At 42.0% G+C, this 21,180-nt stretch overlaps 2 protein-coding genes and 1 long non-coding RNA gene across 6 annotated transcripts; 2 read left to right on the top strand and 1 right to left on the bottom strand.

The window, feature by feature from the left end:
* The first annotated feature begins 5,078 nt into the window (after positions 1-5,078).
* On the top strand, positions 5,079-6,458 carry LOC103699930 (uncharacterized). Its single transcript, XM_088718111.1, has one exon. The coding sequence runs from the start codon at positions 5,577-5,579 to the stop codon at positions 6,006-6,008; it is 432 nt and encodes a 143-aa protein (XP_088574237.1). The 5' UTR covers positions 5,079-5,576; the 3' UTR covers positions 6,009-6,458.
* A 4,203-nt stretch (positions 6,459-10,661) lies between these two features.
* LOC103717923 (uncharacterized) lies at positions 10,662-12,067 on the bottom strand. The gene is made up of 3 exons (XR_605749.5): positions 11,870-12,067; positions 11,474-11,646; positions 10,662-11,248 (listed from the first exon to the last, which is right to left on the bottom strand). It is a non-coding gene; the product is annotated as an uncharacterized LOC103717923 (long non-coding RNA).
* Positions 12,068-17,043: 4,976 nt separating this feature from the next.
* HERK2 (hercules receptor kinase 2) lies at positions 17,044-20,811 on the top strand. Of its 4 annotated transcripts, none has more exons than XM_008806503.4 (3): positions 17,106-17,300; positions 17,403-17,640; positions 17,730-20,811. In XM_008806503.4, exon 3 carries the CDS (start codon positions 17,839-17,841, stop codon positions 20,377-20,379), a length of 2,541 nt encoding a protein of 846 aa, XP_008804725.3. In that variant the 5' UTR covers positions 17,106-17,300; positions 17,403-17,640; positions 17,730-17,838; the 3' UTR covers positions 20,380-20,811. The 4 variants fall into 4 exon arrangements, with proteins under 4 accessions (XP_038970327.2, XP_088574223.1, XP_008804725.3 ...); XM_039114400.2 differs by having other exon boundaries at positions 17,160-17,300; positions 17,387-17,640; XM_039114399.3 differs by having other exon boundaries at positions 17,044-17,300; positions 17,403-20,811.
* Positions 20,812-21,180: the final 369 nt, after the last annotated feature.

Here is a 21,180-nt window from a genome sequence, read left to right as displayed (position 1 = left end):
GGGGGGTAGTGTTGGGGGAAAAAAGAATTGTGTCCGAGCAGGAGGCAACCAAGCCTCCGAGCAAGAGGCGACCGAGCGCCCCCTCCGAGCAGGAGGCGATCGGGCGCCCCCCTCCGAGCAGGAGGCGACCGGGCACCCCCCCGAGCAAGGGGCGGCCGAATGGATCCCGACTTAAGGGCTTGAAAATGCCCAAGCGGCTCCTCCGACTAGGAAGCATCCGGGCGGTAGATCACCATTATCGTGTTCTCCCACGAATCGTGCCGTGTCCTTGCCAACAATCGATACGAACGGTCTCTCCAGACATTCAGCTTACGCAACAATTAAAGCTTATGGTCTCTCCAAACGCCTAGTTCACTCAACAATCAATGCATGAAAATAATTTCTGTCATGACCAATATAGAAGAAACGATCAACCTCCCATACAATGGTAACATTACGTTTCTTCTTCTTTTTTCTTGAATTTTGTAAAAAATACAAGCACCTAATCTATGGCAGACTTTTGGTGATGGACTTTCTTCCTCTCAAGCTCCAAAGAGAGCTATTATTTCAACTCCCAAGAAATGCATTTGTACCGAACTTTTTAAAGATAAAACTCCTAAGAAAATACATTACCTACGATAAGTAATTTATTTTTGATACTAATCCTTTTTTATCATAATAATTGTAATTAATTATCATTAGTTCAATTTTTTTACTCCTTTGATTATCTTTTTTTTCTCCTTTTTGTTTTAAATTGTAGGAACCTTCATGAGTTTCCTTCAAAAAAAAGAATGCATGCTTCTTTCCAACCCAACCAACGAAGGAGAAATGATGAATAACGAAACTGTACATAAGTACATATGTGTATAGATATATAAGTATACATGTATATATAGAGAGAGAGAGGGATGTGTTTATATATTCTTTATGTTGCTCAATGGCCAAATATTTTCCTCCCAATTTTTTCTGAAATCTACTTAAAAAACTGCATTATAGGGTGGCTAGTTTACACTAAAACGTAGTCATCCCAAATCTAAGCTCATATACCTTTTGGATTCGGTCGGGACAGGTCGGGTCGTAGAATAGAAAATCCAAAATTGTTCTAAAAATTAAATAGAAGAGGTCGGGCCGGATTAGAATTTAGTAAACCCAAATTTGACTCAGAAAATAAAACGGATTCAATTTTAGAATCCAATCCAGTCTCATGAATTTTTTAAATTAGGTTGGATCGAATCTGATTAGGCCGATTTGGATTCGGCCATCGGTCAAACCGGTCCATTTAGGGCTATAGTGGCCTTGGGAGAGTAAGGTCAAATCGTGTTGGATGCACATGACACCCCGAAGGATAATGACGAGAGAAACCGTCAAACGAGGCGGCTGGCTTGCCGAAGTGGGGACCGTATGGAGGCTTCCGAGGATCACATAAAAACTTGAGGAAGACTTGTCCCTGGGAAAGAAAAAAACAGGTCCTCCTCTGGTGCGGCAATCACCCACAATGGAACGAGAGGTGAACACGGAGGAAAGCGAGAAGGCGACGCCGCAGATCTCCCTCCGGCCTTTCGTCCTCTCGGACGTGGACGATTTCATGGTGTGGGCTTCCGACGACAAGGTGAGCAAATTCTGCACCTGGGACACTTACACTAACAAGGATGACCTCCTCAAGTACGTGAAGGAGACGGTGCTGCCCCACCCCTGGTTCCGCTCTATCTGCGTCGGCGGCCGCCCCGTGGGGGCCATCTCCGTCAGCTTGGGCTCCGGCGAGGAGCGGTTCCGGGGCGAGCTCGGGTACGTGCTGGGGTCCGAGTACTGGGGGAAGGGGATTGTGACGGCGGCGGTGAGGCTGGTGGTGGGCTCCATATTTAAGGAGGTGGAAGGACTGGAGAGGGTGAGTGCCTTGGTGGACGTGGACAACAAGGCATCCCAGAGGGTGTTGCAGAAGGTTGGCTTTCATAAGGAGGGAGTGCTCCGAAAGTATGCGATTCTTAAAGGAAGTATTAGGGACATGGTGATGTATAGCTTCATATCCACTGACCCCTTGGTTGGGTAATCCATGGTGCTGATATTCTGGGCGTCGTTATTCCTACAGTTTCCCACTATAATCTTTGATGCACCTTCTACTTTTGTCTAGTTTTGTTTTGGATAAGATAAGTCGGTTGCTGGCGATTTCAGGCAAAGTTATTTTTAAGAACCTCGATCCTATGCTGTAAACGGCCGTATGGTTGATTCGGATATCTGATGCTGTAGCGATGTTACTTTTAAAAATAATTGAAAGAAAGAAGAAAAAAATCTCGAAACCTGTTTTTGTTGCTCGCTTTTATATTCTTGCTGGGGGGCAGCCATAGCCGCATCCCTCCTGTTCGACAAATTGTCCGAACGAGCTTTTGCAACCCAACCGGCAACAAAATACTCCGTTTGGACGAGCTCCATCTCTACGTCTGGCGGTCCGGGCCCTACTGGACGTCAGACACAACCAAAGGTAACGGCTGCCGAGTCTGGGGAGAATGGTCTACCGGCCGGCTTTCTTCGAGGCGTCAGCCTTACTATTGCTTATGGTGGGAGAAATAAAAAAAATTAAAAAAAAATGAAGAAGAGTGCAAGACAGCAAGGGAGAAGACAAGGAGAAGGATTGAGCATAGGAGTGCAATTGGATTGGGTCGGACCGCATTATGAGTGTTCCCAACCCAAATCGGTGTCATGTTCGAATCTTAATACTGGACCTAGACCCAATCCAATAGAAAATTGGATCGAGTTGGGTCGAATCCATTGTTAAAATTTCTGACCCAACAGGTCATTCGGGTCAGACTCGGTCCACATATAACTCAGTCCCAATCCAAAAAATTCGGGGTCGAGTCAGGTTCAAATAAATCTGAAAGAGTATGACTGAACAGAAAGCAGCTTCAATGACTTTTCTTTTAGATATTGAAGGACAAAAAACTACAAACCAGATAAAGTTAACTGGCTAAAAAAACAGCATGCAACACTTATTAAATCAGATTATCTGGGGAACAACCTATGTCTTCATACTTAGGCCTTTTCGAGGCCTACTTGTTACTTTGTTGCTACAAATGATTATTATTCTTTAATAAGCCTTCAAAACCAAGCAATGAAACTGCATGAATCATTCTATATTTTGAATTGGAGCTGTAAACTGAAGATGCAAAATACTACTTATATACAGGACATGCACATCAGTCATAAGGCATAACTTAGAGAACAACATGAATTTATGCCTTTTCAGGCCCAAATAGTTTATCGGGTTTAGTTTGAGTCAGGTCAGGTCGTAGGGTTGGAAATCTATAATTGTCCAAAATTCAAACGGATCGGGTCAGATCAGGTCGAATCTAAATTTAGTAAACCAAGACTCGACCCGAAAAATGGAACAGATCCAATTAACCTAACCTAGCCCCATGGGTCCTCCAAAATGGGTTGGATCGGATCTAAGCGGGTCGAGAAAGGTCATGGGTCAACCCAACCCATTTGCAGCCTTAGTCGAGCGACCAAGGAGCGAAAATCCACCAAAAATGGAGAGGCATGGAGGATGTTGGTGCCGAAGGAAGGAAAGACTTCGCCGAAGCACCACCCAGGAGCCTGAACACTAGAGCACTTGAGTAAAGGAGCGAGCGACGAAAGAAGTAGAGGCTGAAGGATGGAGACACCCTTATATAAGATGTAGAAGGCTCTAATCGAAGCGCCTTTTTCACTACTTGGGTAGATTAAGCCACGTGTTAGCTCGAGATACAGCGCGATGATTCATCAGGATTGCTGCAATAATGACGCCTTGAAACCCTGCAATGATGATGCCTTGAAACAACCCGGATATGACGATGCTTCAAGAAGACTAATCAACGCATTTAATACCCACAACAAAAGCCTCTCCCTCGATCGAAGTGAGGACTCGACTTCCACTGCCCGAGCTGAGATGCAGTTCAGCCTCAGAAGTGGGGGCCAAGTATTGGGAGACATATTGGACACCTCGACCTCGAGTCAGACTTACCCTCTTGACCTCGAACATGAACCGAGGAGAACAACTTCGGCCCCATCCGAGCAGCCAACCAACCGAGATGATCGACTTCCATCAGCCGAAGAGAACAAGCAACACGTGTTGACAAGGACTGACAGTCCTAACAACCAACTGCTTTGGTAGTCCGTTGACGTGGCAGCACCACGGCTTGTATCACACCAACGCTGCTCGCCGCCTATGCAGACTAACACCCACGCCTTATCTAGCCATCATTGCACGCCACATCAGATCAAGTAACGACAAAATATACTCTCCTATATAAAGAGGCAGCTTAGAGGACTTCAGGTATGCGATATATCACTCATAGAGCCATACTCTGCTAAATCTCTACCTTCTATATTTTTGCCTCGTTATTCTGACTTAGGCATCGTAGGATCTCCGCCGGAAACTCTCCGGCAAACGGACTTCTTGCAGACCACTTTTGGAGGAGATCTACCCCTGCTCGACTCGTCTCCAACTGACCTTAGAGTTGTCTGAGCTACACTCCCACCTTGGTCCGAATTCAGCAACAATGCCGGCAATAAAGATTTGGATTCATATCTCAATTTTTTTGTTCTTGTATCAATTAGATTGAAGGAAATCAAATGTATCAATTCAGTTTTTAGTTCTTGTACGATGCTACGTATCTTCAACCTGATTCAATTCATAATGATTCTCAGTTGGAGTAACTAGTGCCTAGGGGTTTAGGTAAACAATGTGAAACTTGCACTGATAAATGGCTTGGCGGCCAAAAGAGAATGGTCGTTATAGAGCTACTACTTGTTCCCCAAGCAACGAAGTTTGTTACTCAAATCGCAAGCTTGGTTTTACCTAGTCAACGGTCGCGGCCACCATGTTTCGTTTTATTTCTTTGGCAGGACACCATGTTTCCGTTCTTCACTGCTATAGTAGTTGTCTTATCCTCTTTTTCTGACCCACATCTTCTAAATTGAAAATATTATAGGTGAAAGGCACTCCGACGCATATTTGGGTAATGATAAAAGTTGGAGGAACCTTTCAAGCCAAGCATGTTTACCATGAAGCCAATAGTGCTGCGGATTGGTGACTGCATATGTAGCTTGTCACTCCGGAGATACTCTATGAACTGAAGATGGAAAGGTGCTCTTGGCACTTTGAAGTATCGTATTTTTCAATTTTATTGGATGTATCCGTATCCAGATATGATCCACCTATCCTAGCAAAATATATATATATATATATTAAAAAAAAAACAGCAGCAGCAAACAGTCGTACTCTGCTAGATAGTTCTAATGATAAACATTGAGGAGGACAACATTTTTTTTTAATATATTCTTTGGGTAAAAGGACAGCATCTGACTCCTCGTTACATGGTGAAATATCCAAATAGCAAGTTGTAATTTTTAAACCTTAAAACCTACGGCCACGCAAACTGAGAATTTGACCGCTGACGCATCCTCCGGTCCATAAAAAGCTACTCCCCATCAAATCAGGCCAAGCTCCAGCCAAATGGAAAGTGGCGCCGGCCCCCAACCAAGCCAGTTGGTGGAGGAGGAGAAGACAACCAATTCCAGATATCACCCTCCGCCCATTCAAGCTCTCGGATGTGGAAGATCTCATGAGACGGCAATCTGACGACCGTGTGATGCGGTTCACCATAAAAGAAGCATGCAGCACCAAGGACGAGGCCTTGGATTACATCAAGAGCTTCATCATGCCACACTCTTGGTGCCGTGCCATCTGCATCGAGGACCGGCCGGTGGGCTCGGTCTCCATCTGGCCGGTACCTGGCCATGAGAAGCACATTGGTTATGGCTTGGCCTATGATGACTGGGGACGGGGAATAACTACGGCAGCCGTCAAGAAGGCAGTGGCCGCATTTGGAGAGGGTCGACGCCATCGCCGACGTGGAAACAGAAGGTCTCACAGGGTGCTAGAGAAGGCTGGGTTCCAGAGGGAAGCGGTGCTGAGGACGTATATAATGATAAAGGACAAGGCTAGAGACGTGGTCATGTATAGTTTCCGGTTTACTGATCCCTTGGTTGAATGATGTTTTATTGGGATTAATTTTGTGTTGGTTTGGCACTATACTAAACAGAAGAATGGTGTAATTGCGACGTGTTTGTCTTTTGGTTCGATTCTGGCATTCACCGTGGCAATCTGAAATAAAGGATACCAAAGTCGAGACGCTTGGTCTATATTGCTAAGAATACTTGTCAAGTTAATGCATGATAATTAGCAATCAATTTACACTAACAATTTCAAAACATGGAGTAAGGTTTCTGTTGGAAAAAATATTGAACACCTTGACATTGGACCAAAGTTATTCCTTTTACCTCGGACGTAAAACGACAAGAACAACCTCGACCTCAGCCGAGCAACCAACCAACCGAAGTGAGCTACCTCGGTTCCGGCCGAGAAGCCAATCAGCCAACAAGCCATCAGCCGAAGAAAATAATGAGCACGTATCGACAAGGACTGACAATCCCAATAACCGACAGCTCTAGCAACCCGTAGTAATAGCAACACTATAGCTTGCGCCCTACCAATGTTGTCCGCCGTCCATGCGGACTGGCACCTATGTCTTGGCCGTACTATCGGCCATTATCTAGCCATCATTACACGCCACATCAGGCCAATTAATGACAAAATGGACTCTCCTATATAAAAGGGCAGCCCGAGGGACCACACTCTGCTAAAACTCTCTTCTTTTCATATTGTTGCCTCGTTATTTTGAATTAGGTATCGAAGGATCCTCCGTTGGAACTCTTCGACAAGCAGACTTTTTGCAGATCATTTTTGAAGGAGCTCAGCACCCGACTTGCTCAGCTCACCTCCAACTGACTTTAGAATCTTCCAAGCTGTGCTCCCACCTCAGTCTGAAGTCAAAGTTAATAACTAGAGGATGGGCCCCTAATCTCCAACAACAACGACATCCATCGAAAGGAGGGACAACCAGCACGAAGCCATAAGGAACCCGCAGCGCATCGCATGCTTCGCAACACCGAGCTTTGGCCTCCCGAGGGTCATTACAGAGTCTGGAACCTACTCCGCCGGAACAACCTGCCATGCCTATGGACAATGAGCAATACAATGTGCTCACTTAATAGGTGCAAGGTGCTGACCGCGGCGATCTAAGGCCTGCAATAGACAATGGCACGATCAAAGCCAGTCCGATCGAAATTTGTTAGCCCAACCACCACTTTCAACCACCAACGCACGGCATGCGCCTGATCAGCCACCGCTCTCGAGGCCAAGACTTAGAGTAGACCCCTCAGAGTTAGCACACCCAGCGAAGCAGTATTGGTTGAGAGAGAAAACAGCGTGCTCCAAGCCCTCTTTCTGGCAAGGACTCTGCTCTGACCCTATCGCTTCCTTGCCGCATGGAGCCCCCAACCCAACAGAATACCAACCTCGATTGAAGAATCATGGAAATGGGCTAGCAAATTCAAGCCCTTAGGGGATATGCTTGAAGAGTGAACAACGACCTCAACTTCTTCTCGAAGCCCCTTTTTACCATGCGGATCATGATGACTTAGTTTAAGGCTCTCATAATGCTGCACAGAGCCACTGACGCCATGCTTTGCAAAGCATTCTTCGCAACCCTTCGCAAGGTGACTTGGTTGTGGTTCTCAAGGCTTTGGCCCGATTCCATTCACTCATTTGAGCAGCACGCCTGCCTCTTCAAGACCCATTTTGTCTCCAACTGAAGATGGTGTTGCAGCTAGGATACGCTGCTCAATATCAAGTAGGAGGGAAAAAAAGTCCTTTAGGGACTATGTTAGCCGCTTCAATGCGGTGACCTTGGAGGTCCGCAACCTAGATTAATTGGTCATGATGTCAGCTATGAAGAGCAGCCTGCGGTCGTCAAGCTTTCTCTTCTCCTTGGAAAAGCGCTTCTCCGTCGACTTCGTGGAAATGCTAGCGCGAGTCGACAACTACGTTAATGCAGAGAAAGCCATAGCCTCTGATTGCGAGTCTGCTAGCAAGAGACCCCCACGAGGAGGAAAAAAGGGATGCGAGGAGCGAAGAGTGTCGAGCAGTGACTTGCTTTGATACGAGAGGGGCTTGCGACGGCCTAAGAGCCCTCCTCAAAAGTTTAAGAAGTAAGCCCCTCTCCCTATCCCGAGGACCTAAATTCTTATGAAAATCGAAGGTCGAGGCTATCTGTCCCTCTACAGCTAATAAAGGTTCCGACGGCCAAGAGAGGGCAGAAGAAGTACTACTATTTCCATCGAGACTACGGCTACGATACTGAGGAGTACGTTAAGCTCAAGGATGAAATCAAAGCACTTATTTAGCACAGATGACTGGACCAATACGTGTGCCCTTTGCGGGACTAAAAAGTGCCTGCCCCAGCCTCTGACCAACCTTCCTCGGAACAAATCAACAATCATCCAACAACATGCATCATCAAGACCATCGCTGGCAGACTTACCGAGGCTCTCAAGTGCCTCAAGTAACTAAGATCCTCAAAAAGAGGACTGTGGAACAGCTGTGGATTCTGCATGTGGACGGATCATCAAGCCCGAAGGGTAGCAGAGCTAGTCCCATACTCACCAGCCCTGACGGAGTAATACATAATATGCTGTCCAATTCGAATTCTCTGCTTCGAAGCATCTTAACAGCTTTTCGATCCCATAGGCTTGTAACTCTGACACCCTCGCGCCTATTATTAATGTGGTCCATTGTAGCCCAAACTTATCTCTAATAAAAAATCTTATTGTTGTATTTCTATCGTTCAGATCGGATGACTGCGACAAACATATTTGACTTGGATCACCCCGAGGATACTTGGGGCCCAACAAAGGAGAAATCCTGGGGACGCTTGGGGCTTCCTCAAAACCAAGCCCACTTGGAATTAATCTGGGACTACAATCCAAAGATGAGGAGACTGACCCCAGCGCCGAAGGCCTTACATGCCACTCGACCTCTTCAAGTCGTAAATTGCCTAAGCAAAAGACCGGCCCCCACATTAAAAGCTTGGCGTGAGACTCGACCTATCATCAACTACCTCAAAGAGGAAAGACTCCCCGAAGATCCGAAGAAGGCCCAAAGGCTAAAAGACTGGGTTGCATACAACACTCTGATCTACGATTGAGTACACAAAGGATCGTTTACCTTGCCCTACCTCAGGTGCCTCTAACCTACTAAAGCCAAATACGCACTCCAAGAAGTCCACTAGGACATATATGGAAACGATTAGGAGGGGAGAGCCTTAGCTCAGTTTGTAAGAAAATACGACCAATGTCAAAAGCATGCCAATGTCCAGCACCGACCTACGGTACAATTGACTCCGATTAGTGCCCCATAGCTATTCACCCAATGAGGCTTAACAATTGCCTATTGTTAATACATATAACAAAATTATAAGTTATAGTGTTCACACATATAACAAAATGGCTCCTCTCATTATAAGTTGGAGCAACAGTTGTAGCATTATAAAATCATCACTTTAAACAATGTGTATAAGTTAGAGATACAATTAATCTGGAGTGGGCCTTTTCTAATAAATTAATCAAGCTGAAAATTTGAATTCCTTTATATCCTTCATAAAACACAATGAGAATGTCGAAGCTAGAAATAGTGGAAGAAGAAAAAATGCCGTTAACTGCAATTAGCAGCCCGGGCTGTTACCATTTGAAAAAATCTAGTGATGTGGTGGCTGTTAGATTATTGCAATAACCCTAAACATTTAGATAGTTGTTGAATCTGGAACTTGTACCATTTGAAAGATTCTACTAGTGTGGTAGTTGTAAGATCATGGATCACAATAACCCTAAACATTTATGTTGATAGCTTCTGAATCTACCAAACAAAAGTTTACATGAAATTGCAAAATACATGAGCGCACGAATGTGTGGATGATTTTGGTGATTCAGATAATGTTTTGACACTTAAAATTAGTGTATCAAAATGTTGAAAGTATACAAATGTTGGCTTTGGGACTCATGGGCAAATCACTACTATATCATACATACATGTTTTTAGATGCAATAGCACAGCAATGATTTTGCATAATGGTGTTATAACCATTATATAATGGTTGTTACAATAGTTCCAGCCACCCCTGTTACATTTTTGGGATAAATAAATCAATAGTTGTTTCCCATTAAATCCTGTTATAACGAATTATTCTAACATAAATTTGATCGTTATTTTCATTTATACCTTCTTTTGAGTAAACTAACATTTTTAAAATTCAAGGTTTTATTTCAGAATTCCCTGCAAAAGTATTATATCATCCAAAGAATAATATTATTTTTATCTATGAAAAATAAAGGAAAAGATAACTTTAAGTTTCTGTGATTGCTCGTTGGTTTCCAGTACATCACTGCTATAATAACCATTATTTTAGTGATTATTTTAATATAAAATTTTAAAAGTTGCTTTCTAAGATAAATAATAGCCATTACACATAATTTTAACTATGATACGCTGTACCATACCATACCGGATGGTACCAGACATATCGTCCCATACCGATGGCATACCAATACTCGATACGCTATGCATACTGCGTACTATACTATATCGATACTATGCTAGTGTGGCATCGATACGAAATTCAATATCGATATAAGTCCGATATCGATACGGTGAATTTTGGTTCTAACCGCTAATAAAGGTTCAACCAGAGTCGAATATAACGAGATCATGTGTTATTTACGGCCTTGAGCACAGCTTTTGCTATAGCACATGGTTGTCAATTTATTACCTTATATATGATGTTATTCTAGTACTGAGGTGATTGGCATGACATCATGAAGATTTGAATTTCACTCAAATTACCTAGCTAAATAATAGATTATAATAACACTCACCTAGTACAATTTCTAACCAAATACTATTCATCACTAGATAACATTGTCAAAGAAGAAACATGAGTAACATTGTTATATGTCTAAATACATTCAATGACAAAACACTTCAAAACTGCCTATTTTTAACCTTTAATACGAGTAGGTCTTTAAAACCTACTTCACAAATATTACAATAACACTCACCTAGTACAACCTCCTTGGCAAGGCTTCTAATTGAACTTGTATTTGCTCTCTCTCTCAATTCCTTGCAAGAAGCAGCCTTGGCACCTCCAGTATTAGGCTCTTGCAGTGATTTACCCACAGTCGTTCTACAAGTCCGGGGTGTCGATCTCACTCGGGCTGGCGAAAGGAGCAAGCTTTGGTGATATATCGCAAGAACTGTACGAGATTATGGGATCATTGGTACTTTTGCTCGGGTACTGTCCAGGATCAGCTTTTCCAATAATCAATCCTTTGGATCTTCAATCTGGAGATAAGAAGCTAAACATCAGCCTCTCATGAATTCATATTTAAAGAAAAAAAAACATTTAACTGCATCAAACAACAAGGATTTTTCAAGTAATTATCGCATTATTCTTGAGAAAACAATAAGGAAAAGAACTTGAGAGAGTTCCCCCACAAAAATTACATTTTTTAAAAAAAAACAATAAAGAATAGACTCAAACAAACATTGAACAAGAGAAGCAATTACCTGTGGGCTGTATCCCGGCATGTGAAAAAATTTAAGAAACATAGCAAACAGCATCAAGGACAACTACTTGAACAAATCCATGCTGGTGCAGAGGATGCTGCTGGTAGTAGGGCAAACATTCCATGATCAGAAGGAATGGAAGGCTCGGATGGAAGTATAAGCTCTTGGGAACCCTTAAGGGAAAAAAAATCAACATAACATGCATTGAGAAAAAGAACAAACTTTTCCATTATAGAAGAAAAGATTGCTTGTTCAAGAACTTCATATTTCTGTTGAAACAAATAAATGGAAAAGAATTTGGCTTTTTTTTCCAAGAAAAAGAACAATTCGTAGTGAGAAACGAAAAGAGAACCAAAATTCTTGACACTGAAACAAAGGTAGGAGAGGTTTTTATACCTCATCGGGTTTGCGCGGTGGGGATTGAGAGAAGTTTCTTCACGTCCGAGGCTGATGTGGGCGACCAAACGCAGGGCCTTCGTTATGGGAGGCTGAGGAGGAGGTTTCAAGAACCTCGGCTTCATTGGAAAATGAAGATCCTGAAGAGCAGACCCTGCGAAGAAGACGAACGAGAAAGGGAAGAGAGCGAGAAAGGGACCATGGAGAGAACGGGATCTTTATAGAGAACAATCCAAACTGTGGGCGGCGGCCGCCGTTTAGCCGCCGTTTTCAAGAGAGGGTGGGAAGTGAAATATTTTGTAATTTGGTGGAGCGGGTCTTTAGAGCTCTAGAATCTGAAATAAGGAGGAATTTGGGTTGCGGGGCAGGCCTAAATTTGAAAACGGTTAATGGAGCTAAAAATAATTTTGACCATTTTATATTCTTCACCAAATATAATTGAAACATTGAAGCTAGATGAAGAAAATAGGTAAGTTCTTGTCAGAATTTGATTAATAGCTTCGATTGTTACCTTATTGAGATATTGGGAGTGATGCAGCAGTTTAATAGAGAAGCTAGCTTGGATTTTGAAATTTTGGTTAATTGTTAGATAAATACTTATCTAGAATTGCAAATCCTTTGGCATGAAGCATGTGAATGATGCTGATGAACTAGATTTTTCTTTGACAGATTTTGTATATATGTTGAGGATCAACAAGCTTTGTGGATTTAAACTACTATTTTGTAAGAACCCATGCAAGTGTGTATTTAGTCCCACATCGGTTATGCATTGGATAAACTTTAGATATTTATACATAGTCAATGTAAATAACACCTGCCAACTAGCTTTTTTTAAGAAGGTCCTATATTATCACAAATAGTATCAGAGACAACCTAGTTTGTGGCCTAGACCAGCTGACCAGGGGACACTGTAGCATAGATTTATTTAAGCTTATCACAAGTTGATTATGGTGCTTGTGATTCGATTTGAATAGATTTAGACTCTCAACCGGGCAAGGATGTCAAGACTTAAATAGGAAAAGTATTTGAGAAACCATAAGGATATGTATTTCATTCCATATCGATTATGCATTGGGTATGTTTTGATACTTATACAAGATTAAGGACCCAAATAATACATTATAGCTAAGCTTTTTAGGTGAGATCAATCCAAGTCAAGCATAGCATTTTTATTGTGCTATTTAATTGTCGGTCTCTTTGGGGACGGCGCTGTGATGAAATGCCGCCATTGACTGGATCTTTCATTGCCGGTCCACAAAGCTAATGAATCTCTAATTGCCGTTCCCTATCCCATTCCTCTAAATTTTGTAATTCAAACTATGCGCTTCCCTACCCGCCCACTCGCACTAAGAAAATACCTATTATGATCCGTTCTATTTTTCATCGTTCCAATTTCCTCCTATTAAAAAGTTGCTAAAAAGAACCCCCCTCTCTGTTTCACCATTCCCTTTTTCTCCATCCCTAAAACATCTGTGAGAATCCCTCCCCATTTGGTTTCACCTTTCTACTTTCCTACATCCCTAAAAGAAACTTAGAAAAAATTTCCTCGCCTACGTTTTAACCATTCCCTTTCAAGCATTCTACTATTATTAGGAATATAGAATTTAGCATCTATCATTGCAGGAGATAGATACTTCTAAATCTTCTCTATTTGAGTGTAAATCTGATCAAGGATTGTGTATTGTAAGATAGAAATAACATGAGTTTCAGAACCATCCGAGCATACGGCCATGAATGCTAGACTATTTATATCCTTTAAAGTCATTAACCATTTGAAGGCAAAATGGTACCTGTTTGAAGGCAGAAAGGGTCCACGATTCTCTTAAGGAAAAACCAATTGCAATTAAAACAATTTTCTAACCATTTACAAAGAAGCCAATATAGGAACAACAAATATCATGGAGAGGAATAAACGTATCATCCATTGAAGTCCACGACCACCAACTGCAACCTATGGAGAGGATCACGTCCGAAAGAGAAACCCAAAATAAACTAAAATACGAGGTGTCGTCTTAATGCATCCACCACCAATATCAAAATTAAGGGAGAGGATAGCATTCAAGACAAGAATACACTCTATCTCTTACAGTAATGGAGAGCATAATTGTCAGAGCTTTTGAGGGGAAGGGGGCTCTCTTGAGGTCTGTTGTAAAACAGGCTCTCCGTCAGACAGTAGAGATTATGGAGGCTGCTGAGTTGGATTCACCTGTGATGGCTAGGGACATCTGAGACCCCCTATTTGCTACCATAGCGCCCAGATTTGTCTTTGTTTCTTGGGAGCCTCCATCTCTGGCTATCTAAAGGTGAATTTTGATAGAAGTCTAGCCGGCAGTGGCGATCGAGCGGGAGTGGCTTTTGTTATCTGTGATCATGGCGTCAGACTGCTTGCAGCAGGGGGTTGTCCCTCTTCCGAGGCCTCAATTTTTGGGGTGAAGCTTAGGACAGCTTGGAGGGGCTGTCTTATGCGAGATATGTTATGCAGGCTGGGTGTATCATTCTGGAAGGAGACTCAGCTTCCCTGATGGCGCGCCTCAGGGATGAGGGGTGGGAGGAGGTGGAGCACCTGCTTTCTGGGCGATATTCATCGGAGGCTACAGGAGTGTCAGGTTCTCCAGATCAGGCATGTCTTTCAGGAGGCGAACCAGACTACTGACTAGATCGCCTCCTTCGCTGCGCACCACTTCGGCGAGTTTTTTTTGACTCAACAGTCTTCCGTTCTTTTTGCATTATGTTGTTTGCTTGATGCTGATGTAACTGCAGGTTGTGCTCATGTTAGGGCAGTGTGAGCAGCTGATTCACCCCAAAAAAATAATGGAGAGTATAATTATCAATTTAAGATCTGATCCAAAAAAAAATAATCAAAAAATATTATTTAAATTTTTTGATCTATATAAATATTTAAAAATTATTTAGTATATATCGGCTAAATATATATCTAACATCCAAAGAGAAAAAGCCATATTTGTTATTTTATAGTAGGGAGGGATAAGGAATAGGGACAGATAGCTAAAGGACTTCTAGCCCTGGACGGGAAATTAAAGTGTCATAGAAAGCACGGCTCATCCTGCTTCTCATGCCAACGTGGAAAGCAGAATTTAGAGGGGAGGAGTACGAGAGTCTTTGTGACGTACCAGAGTCATGTACCCTTTATCTTGTTTTGTCGGTGAAAATGCCCCTAGATCCCATTGGAATAACGCGAATGCCCTCGGACAAGGATGCTGAGTTGCTGGCCGGCGTTTGCGGCCAAGATGGCCCAAGAATGAACCCCTTGTCGGTGAGGCGGTGGAGATCCCGCGAGTATCCGAAGATGGGAACCGATGAGGGTAGTTTCGTCACATGAAAATACTATCCCGCGTCCCCCGTTTTCGCAGCCTTGGCGCCACGTTTCCTTGCCCAGATCTTTCCCGTGGAGTGACCAAAATGCTTTCCACTCGGGTTGGCAAATCCTGGGCTGTCGAACAGCTGTCTCTATGTACTTAATATTCGCAAGCCAGTTTGCCATCCAAACCATCATCCAAAGACAAGGCCATACCCAGAAGAGGACAAGGCATAAAAAGCAAACAAGTAGATACGCAATGCGACGAAGCCCAGTATAACCCTAGTATCATTAGCCATTCAACTCGCTAGCCAGTTTGCAGCATTATTAGCTTGTTTCTAAATATAAAAAATATCAATAGAAGCAAAGCATGCTTTATTCGCCACTTAGCAACTATAAATGAATCTTCCTCTATCAATAGTATGGTAGTATCAAAAATCTCGACACCTCCTACAGCTAGAAAATGTCCTATTAGCATTCGTTACTACAAAACCTGCTCCACCAAATGCACCTCTCTTATGTACATTGCTATCAAAATTAGCCTTAATAAATTCGGAAATGGTGGCTCCCAAGGGAACCAATGTATACAAGGGAATGCAGAAACTACACTAAAGGAGCCACAGATTTTTCCTTCGATCAAAAGTCCCTTCAAAGCCGATATTTGAGTAAATTCCTTAGCTAGAGTAACAGCTTTAAGCAAAATAAGTATTGCACTCGGATTTATACCCTAGAAAATGTGACCATTTCTAGACAACCAGATTTGATAGGCAATGTAACGCATTAAAATTGCTTCAACTTTTTTATTTTTACTAGCAGATGTTACTTTAACATGCTGAAAAAAATGATAGAGAGAAGTAGTCGGAAGAATAGAAAACTCCTAAAATGGGACTAGTTTTCAAACTTGGGCCACCGATTTTCACTGAATTAAAACATGATCTATCAACTCCTCAAAAATCATTTTAAGTTGGCATACGAAGGCCTCTTTAATATAAAATGTCTCGATATGGTAATCGATGCCAAACCACTTTCCACAAAAATAGAGCAATCTTAGGATGAACACCGATCTGCCAAACCTAGTAGACCTTACGATTCAGTTGAGAATTGATTAAAAAGAGATTATAATGATCAGATACCTTTATTTTTAGATCAGAAGATGGAGTCCGACCTTATCTATTAAAGATGTCTCCAGCAGGTATTGGATTAGAAGTTTTTATCTACTAACTTCTTCACAAAGACTTGATATATACGAAAAAGCCTTTCTTTTTTATCATGAGCCTAATAATCAATGTTTGCAATCTTAGAATTAAGTACCATATCGGTACCTTAAAAAATTGGTACGGTATGGTACAATACGGTATACTTTTGTACCAAAATAGTTTTTTTACCTATTTTTTAAATTTTCATCTCAGTATACTTTGGTATGAATCGATACGTATCTCGGTACACCTTGGTCGGTATGAGCAACCAAATAACATTTCCGTCATCCCATCAAAAAAAATGTATGTTTAGCTAAACTGTAGACTAGCACTTTATCAAGACCTATGATTAACTGGTTAAGTGGTAATAATTATAACTTAATTTTAGCCACCACCTCATCAAGTATTCAGAACCAGACGCAGCCTCAAGTGAAGTATATCATATTTAGATTGGATTCTGAGCCATTTGAAATTATGTGGAGGGGTATACCTGAACTTAGTGGGAGCAGGCGTATTTTGTAAGTTAACAGCTACTGCTAATATTTAAGTGGGATCGGGTCCAACTAAAAATTAGCCGTAGACAGCATCATGTGCTTGCACCCTCCAAAAGATGGATTTTTCCGTATCTGCAGTCGCTGATGCCAACCACCTTGTCGTCCTTCGTAAAATATTTGAAAAACCAGGGAGAGAGAGAGAGAGAGAGAGAGAGAGAGAGAGAGAGAGAGAGGCTTCAAAGAAGCGTAAAGACAAAGCTATTAATCAAATTGTTCTGGTTCCTTCGCGGGTTATTGCAGCAAGCCAAAAATAACAATCATTTCCCAAAACTATTGCCTTTCCTGTTTGAAACACGGGAGTGGAGAACCTATTGGCAAAAACTGCGAGGGCTACTTTTCTTTGGGCGGATGTTCATCACCACCAGGTAAGCAAAAGAAAAAAAATCGATTCTTTGAAACAAAAATCTTTCCTTTATGCATTTACTCAGTGTTGTTGGTTTCCTTTTTGGAGGTTGTTTTTATTTCAGATCTGCAAGTTCAGCTTCAGATACAGTAAGAATTGTTCTTTAGAGTTTGCAGATTTGCCCAGGTGGATTTTTTTGGCTGAAAAAGGAATTATATTGATGGTTGTCAGCTGAAACTATTCTATTCCCAGATTTATCTTCCTTGTTGATTTATTTTTCTATTTTTCCATCGGTTATTTGGGTGTTAGAATTTGCTTTGGGTTTATTTTTGAGAGCAGTGCAACTGATAATATTCAAGAAGGTAATGTAAATATTTCCCTTCTGAAAGCCTGGAGATTTGAAAGATTTGTAGAGTTAGAGACTTCTAAATTCTTATAGTTCATGAAACAGTTTTTGAGGAGATTAGCTTCTTCCCTGTTGTGATCCAACCTTCTAAAGGTCTTCCATTTGGTTTGCAAAAGAAGATAAGAAGTTCTTCCGAATTGAGTTGATCTGAAGAATGAAGCTCTCTGGGCTTCTTTTACTGCTTTTAGTTTCGGTTTTTCTGAGACTTGGACAAGCTCAAGTGAAATCTTTTCTGGTTGATTGTGGATCTAATTCCAGCATTAGTGTTGATGGAAGAAATTGGATTGGAGATTCAGTTCCTGCTGATAATTTTACCCTGAGCTCTCCTGGAGTCCTTGCATCGACTGCCGCGATCAGCGGAGATCAGCTGTATGGAAATTTGTATAAAACTGCCCGGATCTTCAACACATCGTCAAGCTACAACTTCAGCTTGGTGTCTGGGACTTATTGCATTAGGCTTCACTTCTATGCTTTCTCCTTTGAAAACTTTAATGTTAATGAGTCTGCCTTCGATGTCATGGCAAACAGTCTGAAGTTGGTATCCAAGTTCGATGTCCCAGGGGAGATTTACTGGAAGAACATGAGGAGCAACTCCACTGACACCTCTCTGGTGAAAGAATACTTCCTTGGTATCAGTTCAAACAAGCTGCAGATTGAGTTTATTCCTGACTCTGGGTCATTTGCCTTTGTGAATGCTATGGAAGTGATTCCAGTCCTCCATAAGTTGTTTACTGATTCTGTGAACAAAGTGGGTGGTTTAAAGAGTTCTCTGCCTTTGATGGACCATGGGATTGAGACCATGTATAGGTTGAATGTGGGAGGGCCTAAGATAAAATCCATTGAAGATCAAAGTGTTTGGAGAAGATGGGAATCAGATGAGAGGTTCATGTTTTCTTTGAATACTGCAAATACTATTTCTAATACTTCAACTGTAACCTATGCCTCGACTAATGATACTTCGATTGCACCTCTATTAGTCTATGAAACAGGGAGGACAATGATTGATAATGACGTTCTTGAGAAGAGATTCAACATGTCATGGAAGTTTGATGTGGATCCAAACTTTGATTACTTAGTCCGGTTGCACTTTTGTGAGGTGATATATGATAAACCAAACATGAGAATTTTCAGGATTTATATAAATAATAAGACAGCAGCTGAGAACTACGATGTGTTTGTCAAGGCAGGTGGGAAGAACAAAGCCTATCATGAGGACTATGTTGATGCTGTTTCACAGCAGATCGACACTCTGTGGCTTCAGCTGGGCCCAGACTCATCTACAAGTGCTTCGGGTACTGATGCACTTCTAAATGGTCTGGAGATCTTCAAGCTCAGCCACAATGGGAATCTTGCTCATGCTCCAGGGAGAATTGACACTGGTAGGGGAGGTTTGCCTGCTACAAAGCAAAAGAGTAAGGTTCTATGGGCAGCAATTGTTGCAGGTGTTGGTTCAGTCATTGCTATTATGATACTGTCTGCTATTTTTATGTGCCATTGCATTCGTAAGAAGAAAACACCTCCAGAGGAAAAGAGCAATCCTTCCGGTTGGCTCCCACCCTTCCTTCATGGGACCATGGGAAGCACCTCAAAGGCCCAAGCATTGAAATCATCTCCAAATTCTAAAGGATCAATGGCTGCTAATAGGATGGGCAGAAGGTTCACCATTGCAGAGATTAGAGCAGCAACCAAAAATTTTGATGAGGCCTTAATTATTGGAAGTGGAGGTTTTGGTAAGGTCTACAAGGGTGAGCTCGAAGAGGGGAACCTGGTCGCAGTCAAACGGGCACATCCACAATCTGAGCAGGGCCTAAAGGAATTTGAAACTGAAATAGAAATGCTGTCAAAGCTCCGTCACCGGCACCTTGTCTCCATGATTGGGTATTGTGATGAACAAAATGAGATGATTTTAGTTTATGAATACATGGCAAATGGGACTCTGAGAAGCCATCTCTTTGGGAGTGATCTCCCACCTCTCACGTGGAAGCAGCGGCTCGATGCATGCATTGGTGCTGCACGCGGGCTTCACTACCTTCACACAGGTGCAGAGAGGGGTATAATCCACCGGGATGTTAAGACTACAAATATATTGTTGGATGAGAATTTTGTTGCAAAAATGGCAGATTTCGGGCTGTCGAAAGATGGCCCGGCATTGGACCACACCCATGTCAGTACCGCTGTGAAGGGAAGTTTTGGGTATCTTGATCCTGAGTACTTCCGACGTCAACAACTAACTCAGAAATCAGATGTATATTCTTTTGGTGTGGTTCTCTTTGAAGTTGTGTGCGCTAGGCCAGTTATAAATCCAAGCTTGCCGAGGGATCAGATTAACCTTGCTGAATGGGCAGTCCATTGGCAACGCCAGCAGTCAATTGAGACCATCATAGACCCCCGTCTGGAAGGAAATTATTCACCTGAATCCTTGAAAAAGTTTGGTGATATTGCAGAGAAATGCATTGCTGATGAGGGAAAGAACCGCCCTACAATGGGTGAAGTCTTGTGGCACTTGGAGTATGTCTTGCAGCTGCATGAAGCTTATATGCGAAGTACAGATGCCAATTCCTATTCAGGGAGTCAGATGAGGTTTGCTGATATGTCTCTTAGTCTTCCAGGCATCACAGAGGGAGAAGAGGAAGCCTCTTTAGAAGCAGAAAACATTGTTGAAAATTCTGTAGAGCCAAAAGCTGATGGATGCTGATCTTCTGGTATTTGAGATGCTGGCATCTCAAATCAGTTTAGCACTTGTATTAGGTAAGTGCTACAATTTTCAAATCTCTTGGTATATTTTAAGTCTGCTTTACTACTGTTTTGGTCCCTCATAGCAAAGGTTTCGGAGATGAATGGTGTCTGAATAGCCATATATTTTTATAGCAGCTCCTTTTGATGCATAGGACTGGTGTACTGTTACTGAAGTTTGAAACCGTGCAGATCTTGAAATGGTTTTATCACTTTTCCAGATCTATAATTCTATTCGTTTGTTAATTATTTGTAAGAGAATACACGTTTGCCAATGGTACTGTATAAAGGGTACCAAGTGTACTCGTCTATGGTTTGAAGATCTTGATGCACATACTCTGCATATGTGTACTATGCTTGCCTAACTGGTAATAGTTGTTCAGTTTTGTTATTATCTTCTCTCTTGGATTTCATTATTGGTTTAGATCCACTGATGTTAATCATGCATCAACTTACTACTTGACTGTCATGATAAAGTCCAATTTGAATTGCTAAAGGTTGAGGTTACTCAAAGTTAATCTTTAATTGTTGACTTAGAATTTTTGCTATATTTTTTAATCTTGCTTTGGTTTCATCTATGGGTTAATACATGAACACAACTTGAGCACCGATCCATCATCAAAGTTTTAAAGATAAAAAGACATACAATGATTTCTTTTTTCTTTCTCTTTTGCCTTTTTTTTTTTTTTTGTAAACAAAGCCCAGGGCAAACCCCAGGGCAGGAACCATTCCATGACTAGAGAGCCATCTGATCGGCTCTTAC

Source organism: Phoenix dactylifera, chromosome 1, assembly GCF_051530095.1.
Source record: "Phoenix dactylifera cultivar Ajwa chromosome 1, Ajwa_hap1_PhDact_Kaust_v1.1, whole genome shotgun sequence".
Classification (NCBI taxonomy): domain Eukaryota; kingdom Viridiplantae; phylum Streptophyta; class Magnoliopsida; order Arecales; family Arecaceae; genus Phoenix; species Phoenix dactylifera.
Note: the sequence above shows the minus strand (reverse complement) of the source record. Positions and strands in the feature narration are given on the sequence as shown.